Raw genomic sequence first — 7880 nt, 5'->3', positions numbered from 1 at the left:
GAGGCGGGCAGATGACTTGAGGCCAGGAGTTCAAGACCAGCCTGGCCAACATGGTGAAATCCCCGTCTCTACTAAAAACACAAAAATTACCCAGGCTTTAGCACGAGAATCACTTAGACCCAGGAGGCAGAGGTTGCAGTGAGCCAAAATTGTGCCAATGCACTCCAGCCTGGGCGACAGAGCAAGACTCTGTCTCAGGAAAAAAAAAAAGGACCTATGTCGGGCATTCATTTCCTATTTTTCACTATTTCCCCTCCCAATTAAAGTGTAAGTCCCTTGACAGCAGAAATCATGCAAACTCCCCTTATTTTCTACTCCAGCTACTGGGAGGAGACAGCGTAGTCAGAAGGTCTGAGGATGTCTGCTGATGGAAATCAGTTAAAATACTTTGGCTTGATAATGAACACTTAGTAGTTTACAAGATGAAGACAAAATTAACACACAGAAAAGAACAGTGAAAACTTTTAATAGTTTACTGCTACAGTATCAACTTTTATATGTGTACATATGTTTAAATACAAGTTAGACCATAAATACCAGATGGTAAGATATCTGCCTTTAGGCTGAAAAAAAAAAAAAAAAACTCTCTACCACTAAATAAACAATCTTAAGTAATACTGAAGAAAACAGATGTGAGGTAATTTTCCATTTAAAGTGACTACAACCTACATTAAGACATTTTAACTAAAAATTCAAGTAGTTATAAGACTCTTGTAACTCAAAAATGTAACTTTAATACACATTTTCAAACTAAAGAAAAATACTTTAATTATAAATAGGCAAAATAAATAAAATTATTTCTGCTGAAATAAAATCAAGACATTATTTATTTGAGGACTGTATATAGCCCAGATAAAAAAATGAAACTTACGTGAGACCCTACTAAGAAGCTATATAATACTCTAATACAAATTATCTATACAGATACCCATATAAGTATATAAGTACGTGTAGACATATATATTCACCAATGCATATATGGAACTTTCATTCTAGATGAGAACTAACTGTTCCTTTTTTTTAAGAGAAGTATATTCCAATTATGAAAATATTCTTAATTTACATTACGAGATCACTTTTTGTAGGATGCACACTAACTAATGTGACAAGGAGCATTTTCCAAATCTTTAGAAACATTCATTTCTTATCAAGTTACTTCTGAATATTTGTTTTACTAAGTTTCAAAAACATCAATTAAAAACCAACCTCTTTTTTCTTTTTATTATCCCCGGTTATACAAAATCCCCATGTTCTTTTATTATATTGAATGTTCAGTCTACTGATTTACTGGCCCCAAGTAACCCTCCTATACATCTATCCAATTTTTTCAAAGTTATTTTCCAGTTTTCCATAGTTTCTAGTAATGCCCAACAGGAACACATTGAATGAAAGATCATCTGAACAGAAGCAATACAATTTGAGTCAAAAGAAACAAATGATTTTACGCTGTGTAGTGACCGAAGAAATCAACATTGACTATAACATTTCAGTGTTCTCAGAATGAATTTTTTCATTATAACAAGGTAATATGTACAAACCGAATCATATACATTGTGCTGAGTTGGCACTGAAAAGCAAAACACCAAAAACAGCAACAACAACAAAGCACTGAACTGTTCCTCCCCAGCCGCCCAGTCTAATCATGGGTCATCTCCCTTCACAGTAGGCCAGCAGTAATCTTCGGCAAAAACACTAGAACAATTCTCTAAGTAAAAAAGAAATGTGCCAATAATTACTTCCTTATTTTCAAGGGTCTTCCATTCTTGCTTTAAAATAAACAAAGTGGTTTTATAATGTTCTCTCATCCCAAAGAATGATAATCTGGGAAATCTTGAACAGAAATTCACTTTGATGTATTCCATCTTCCGTTTCCAAGGGCACCCATGAATGCGCCTTCACATTCCTCCCAATGACAATGCAGTCTTTCTTCAAATTGATGAAATGTGCACCTCCTGAGAAAACTCTTTTGAAGGAGTCCCCTCATGCAAGTTTTTGATGCAGTCAGGTTCCTGAGCAGAAGAGTTTGGATATCAGATTCAGAAGTTTCTGCCGGAAGTTCAGTTTGTCTCCAAATCTCCTGAGTTGAGTAGCACACTCGACTTCCAGCTCTGAGAAGGAAAGCAAAACATGGACATGAACATTGATGATATTACAAACTGTAACAGCAAGACCTAATACGCCCACACTAGTGACAAATTGAGTATCCCAGGAAGCATTTCTCTTAACTTTGGCTTTATGTGCACCTGTTTTCCAAATGTGACACACACACACTTACACACATTGTGACTCACCGAAAGCAATCGTTAAGAATAAAGACATTTACTTTGAGTTTTTTAAAAACGCATCCTGGATGAGGCAAGTGTTACCTTACTTTCAAATATGTCAAATACTACAAAGAGTAGCATTATCATTCTTTGGGATGTGAGAACATTATAAAACCACTTTGTTTATTTTAAAAGCAATGCTACAAAGAGTAGCATAAGTTACCAGCCTTAGATGATGTCATCTTTTTCTCTTTCATTTAAGGTTGGCTGGGAAACAGAAGTCAAGTTCCGTGTGGCTTTCAAGCAGGATTTGATTTTCAAATGGCAATAATTTACAGCTTAGGTTATACTCTCATTATACAGGCAAATCTAGAGGCATTCTTTTTCTCATTAAAAAACTCTGATATTTTCTCATAAAAGACTCATAAACTCTTATTCTAAAATTAAGTCCACATTCTCTAAAATAACTTAAACATTTCTATTTTAGTGTAAACCCACTTCTTCCTATAACCCCATTATGTACCAATCCATTGCCTTTATGGAAATGAGAGGAGCAGAAAATAAGCAGTTTAATTCACATGTTTACTACTTTTTGGAATTGAGTTATTCTAACTAAATATTAAGAAAAATAATGCTTATAATATGATTTCCAAGTACACTTTTTTTCAGTAAGTGCAGTTCATACTACACTGACTATAATATCGTATCTATACTGACTATAATTTCAATTTTCTTGAATATTTCAAAGAGCAGCTTGAGGTCTTTCGGGTACACTTCATGATTACAAACATTAAAAATCATGATCACAAATTAAAATCTGGTCTATTTTATAAACTGACCCTGAAAATACCGTATTTAGGCTCAAAATAAATCAAAGCTGTCAATATATAGTAAAGCAAAATCTTAAACCTATATTTCAACCAATTTCTCTCTACAAGAGGTGAGTGAAATCTTTCCTAACTCCTGCACCAAGAGACCTAATAAATCTCTTAAGATGTTATTCTTTATGGCCCACAGGATCAAACATGTTGGGAAGTATTTACATAGACACGTTGTCTACAGAGATTGAGATATATTAGTATACAGTTCTAAAAGAAAAACCAAATACCATTCAGCATCCGACACTGGAAGCCCTGAATTCTAAGTGGAAAAGTTATCCCTTTCAACAAAAATGTAGAAAACAAGGCAGAAAATACTTCCCGGTCATTTCCTTAATTTTTAAAAAATTGCAGTTACACACCTATAAATGTATTAGTATCAATCAAATCACGTTTAAGAGGGACTTTGTGCTGCTTCCTGTTCTTGGGAATTAAGTCGGACCAGAAAGTGCTATGCACAGGTAAGATCCTTCAGAAAGAAACAAGGTCAGGATCCTAAGACATCACAAAAGGTAGACAAAGCTTTTTCCATCCTACACAAGCGCCAGAGACAGCAGCCTGTTACCAACTTAGGCATGGTCACACTTGCAAGGCACCACTTCCTTCGCACGCCCCAGGAGCTCTATAAAATGAAAGTAACTTAAAAGGTGGGGGCGGCGTATAATCGTCTGATGCAACAGCAGTATGGCCCACGCAGATTTCGGGCTCTGGGCAGTGACTGGGTTCTCTGTTTAGATTTAGAAAAAGGATGGGGCCGGGGCGCTGGCCTGAAAAGTTACGATGGAATTGTATGTACTCGGGGTGGGGAGTGCGAATGAATGAATGAAGAAAAGGAGCGGACTAACTCCTATTCTCCTATCCCCACCTCCCACAATATCGATTATTTAAATGTTACAAGATTTTCTACGCTCCTGAACACAGGGCCCTTGTGGGGCCGTCTCTGGAAGCGCTGGGAGTCCAGGCGGTCCCCTGGGCTCTCTCCTGCCCCTTCTGCCGCGACAATGACTTTCTCCTAGAGGCAGCCGCCTACATTTGCACTTGTTCCTCGTGGCCCCGGGGCAGGGCAAGTGGCGAGGAGGAAAGGAGCTTTTTGCCCCTGGTGAAACGCAGCTGCATCCCAATCCCAAATCCGGCTTGGTCCCTCGCCGTACCCGCCGTACCTGCCGTCCTGTGGAAAACCCCCGAAGAACTTTCTGTAGGCGCCCCTAAGGCTCGCGCCAGGGCACAGACCTGGCTCGACCTTGAGCCCCCGTGCAGTCTGTGCTTGAGCCCCGACGAGGTGAGCCCGCCCCAGCCGAGACCTCTACCCCAGCCCCGACCCCGCCCGGCCTGGGTCTTCGCTGGCCCCAGCGGGTCGGTACCTGCTGGAGCCCGCGCGGGGCTCGGTTGAGCGTTCTTGCGCGCCTTCTTTCCAGGCATCTCTGCCAGTGCCACCGCCCACTCAGCTACAGAGCCCGGGAACCTCAGCCTCCAACTGGAGCACCTCGGACATCTGCAGGACGCGAGCTGAACACGAACAGTCCCGCAGGCAGGGGTGCCGGGATCGGGTGTCCGGACGCGCGGAGGTGCCAACTACACTCGGTGAGTGCCCGGGAAACTCTGAGGTCCCCGCGCCACTCTGAGGTCCCCGCGCCAGAGACCACGCTTTTGTCCAGTGAGAACTTCCCTGGTGACGTAGGGAAACTAGACGCCCGGCCCGCCCCTGTCCCCGCCCTGTCCCCGCCCCTCAGACGGCGTTAGGGGAGCGGACGAGGGACCCAGGCGGGCGGGGAAGTCCCCTGCTGAGCGCGACCTGCCCGGACACGCTGCCGACCCGCGGCGGCGCCGACCCGCGGCAGGGGGCGCAGAGCACTCGGCCCCGAAATTACTTCCTTACAAAACGGGGTGGGAGGAGAAGGGGGTCGGCTTTGACCATCTGCAAACGCTGGACGTCGTCAGCGGCAGTGGTGGCGGGAGCTGGGAGTGGCGAGAGCTGGGAGTGGCGGGAGGGGAAGGGTTTAACCAGGAGGAAAGTTGTGGGTGGGGAGAGACCAGAGGCCTTGGCAATTAGAGACTTGTGTAAACAAGCCCGGAAAAGAGATTGGAAAAGGAAACTTTTCGAACTTGAAGAGTATGGGCAGTAACGGGGAAGGGAAACGAGAAGAACCTTAATCACCGCAGAGGAGATGCCAGAGGCCCTGTGAGAAAGCTCCGGGTCCCAGGAAGTCACTGCAAACAGAAGCCCTGGTGCCAGCCAGAAAGAACATCGTCTTTGAGTTGCGAAGGGATTTGTGTATCCTTCCAGATAGGTCGATATCGCCCATTCTGGATGTTTAGCAAAAACGAGTGGATCGTTATTATATGGAAAACGTTCAAATCTTTTGTGGGAGGGATGAGCTACCTGGGAACGTGAAATTATTTGCACAATGTTTGGCGAGGCCATGAGTAATTCTACTATTATGAAGAGGAGTAATTAGAAGTGGTTAACGGTTACTGAGAGCCGCTTCATGCTAAGGGCTTTGGCGTGCATTTTCTCATTCCGTCCTCAGAACAACCGTTGCTACTTTACAGGTGCAGAAACTGAGGTTTGTAGAAAATTGCCCAAGTTCACTTAGGCAGAGAGCACTGCCCTGATCCCGACCCAGGCGGGCCCACAGAGAGCCAGAGCTCTTACCCACTGTAGCCTTCCCAGCAATCGGTTTCTTAGAAAATGTGTGTTTTCGCCGAATGCGGTGGCTCACGCCTGTAATGCCAGCTCTTTGGGAGGCCGAGGCGGGTAGTTCTTTTGAGACCAGGAGTTCGAGACCAGCCTTGCCAATATGGTGAAACCCCGTCTCTACTGAAATACAAAAGATTAGCCGGCCTTGGTGGTGCACGCCTGTCGTCCCAGTTGCTTGGGCGGCTGAGGCACGAGAATCGCTTGAACCTGGGAGGCGGAGGTTGCAGTGAGTCGAGATCGCGCCACTGCATTCCAGCCTGGGCGACAGAATAAGACTATGCCTCAAAAAAGAAAAAGAAAAAAAAAAGCGTGTTTTCATATTAGCTGTGCTGTTTAATGAAAAGATTGCAAATTCGTTCATGGGCTCCCTGGAAGTGCTTAGTTTGGTTTACAGTACTAGCCTTCAAAATGTATTGTAAAAATTTGAATTGATTACCAACATTTTAAACATTGAGGAATTGCGTGAAAAACCCAGATTCCAGCATCTCTTGGAAAACCAGAAGCTCTGACAACCTGGGATCCATTTTCCAAAAGTGCAAAATAGGCTTGAAGTGTGGTCGAAGCCACACCCTTTAGAGGAAGCTGGGGTGCTCTTGTTCACCACACTTCCCGCTGTTTGCTTTTCCCATTTACATTATCTGGCCTCAGTAGGCATTTGAGGTTGTTTATTTATCTTAAATCATTCAGTCAACACAAACCAGCAAATATTTATTTATGGCTTGGTCCTGCTGAAGGTATGGACAACAATATAAGCATGGAACAAAACTGCTCTTGAGTTTAAACAACATAGTTTCGAGGCTGATGTTGGCTGTTTTTGAGTGGGGTATATACAAACGAGTAAGAGTGGACAGAATTTAGGAATCATCACAAGACGCAGGAAGCACAGTGGAGATGCTGCCTTGAAATCTATTATCCCCAAGTGGTAATTCAAAACCACTCCAGGCTCATTTTGACTTGCTTAATACATAAGGAGCACCGTTAACTTTTTGGTTGCATAAATTATCAAATTTCTGTCGTTCATATACTCACCCTGAAATGCAGAGAATATACTCAACAACCACCAAAAAAAAAAAAAAAGTGAATCATAACATTGTTTACCTACAAAAGGTATGTTAATCCCATCCTCTAACATTTTCATTAGAAAAGAATTGGTCACGTGACCCATACTGGATACAAACCTTAGGCAACTCTGTTTTTCAGGGAATTGTAAATTCAGCTTGCAAGGAGGAAAAGAGCAGAAAGAAGTCGGGGAGGTGGGTTTTGGACATGGGTCAAATTCAGCTGGTTTATAGAGGACTTTTAAAGATTTAGGATTTGAGATGGTCCATAAACTCTTTGGCAGATCTAACATTCTCTAAAGATAATTGGCCGGGCATGGTGGCTCACGCCTGTAATCTCAGCACTGTGGAAGTTGGAGGCAGGGGGATCGCTTGAGTCCAGGAGTTGATGACCAACCTGGGGAACATGGTGAAATCCCGTCTCTGCAGATAATACAAGTACAAGCTGTAGTGTCAGCTACTCGGGAGGCTGAGGCGGGAGGATTGCTTGAGCCGAGGAGGAGGAGGTTGCAGTGAGCTATGATCGAGCCACTCCACTCTAGCCTGAGCGACAAAGGGAGAACTATGTCTCAAAAAAAAAAAAAAAAAAAAGAGCTAGAAGCAGAGTGAATAGCTTCTTTTAACTGTATATCCTCTGGAAAAGAGAGGTATCATTTAATGTTGGGCTTGCAACAAATATAAACATGGAGATATTTGACCAAACGAAATAATTAATAAAAATGTATCATGAAGCGTTAGAATTCCCTGCTATTTTTTTTTTAAGTAGGACTGGTGAAAATGACATTCTAAAAAACTATTAGATAATCCTTTCTTGTGAAACAAGTTCAAAAATGACAGTGCGCATCTGATCATTTCGATGTCAGTGTTTAAAAAAAAGAAAAATGTATATGTATGTATATATATATATGAACCACAATGACAAAACAAGATAAGCATGATTAGTAATAGAATAGTCATTCATATATTTCTTGCAGAAAATAAG

The 7880-nt window shown here is 42.5% G+C and overlaps 1 protein-coding gene across 2 annotated transcripts; it reads right to left on the bottom strand.

Moving 5' to 3' along the window:
• Nucleotides 1-450: 450 nt before the first annotated feature.
• PMAIP1 (phorbol-12-myristate-13-acetate-induced protein 1) lies at nucleotides 451-4804 on the bottom strand. 2 transcript variants are annotated; one of them, XM_054538034.2, is made up of 3 exons: nucleotides 4494-4804; nucleotides 4173-4310; nucleotides 451-2108 (listed from the first exon to the last, which is right to left on the bottom strand). In XM_054538034.2, the coding sequence occupies exons 1-3, from the start codon at nucleotides 4559-4561 to the stop codon at nucleotides 1844-1846; spliced, it is 471 nt and encodes a 156-aa protein (XP_054394009.1). In that variant the 5' UTR covers nucleotides 4562-4804; the 3' UTR covers nucleotides 451-1843. The 2 variants fall into 2 exon arrangements, with proteins under 2 accessions (XP_054394009.1, XP_002828306.1); XM_002828260.6 differs by lacking the exon at nucleotides 4173-4310 and having other exon boundaries at nucleotides 4504-4793.
• Nucleotides 4805-7880: the final 3076 nt, after the last annotated feature.

This window comes from Pongo abelii, chromosome 17 (assembly GCF_028885655.2).
Source record: "Pongo abelii isolate AG06213 chromosome 17, NHGRI_mPonAbe1-v2.0_pri, whole genome shotgun sequence".
NCBI lineage: Eukaryota > Metazoa > Chordata > Mammalia > Primates > Hominidae > Pongo > Pongo abelii.
Note: the sequence above shows the minus strand (reverse complement) of the source record. Positions and strands in the feature narration are given on the sequence as shown.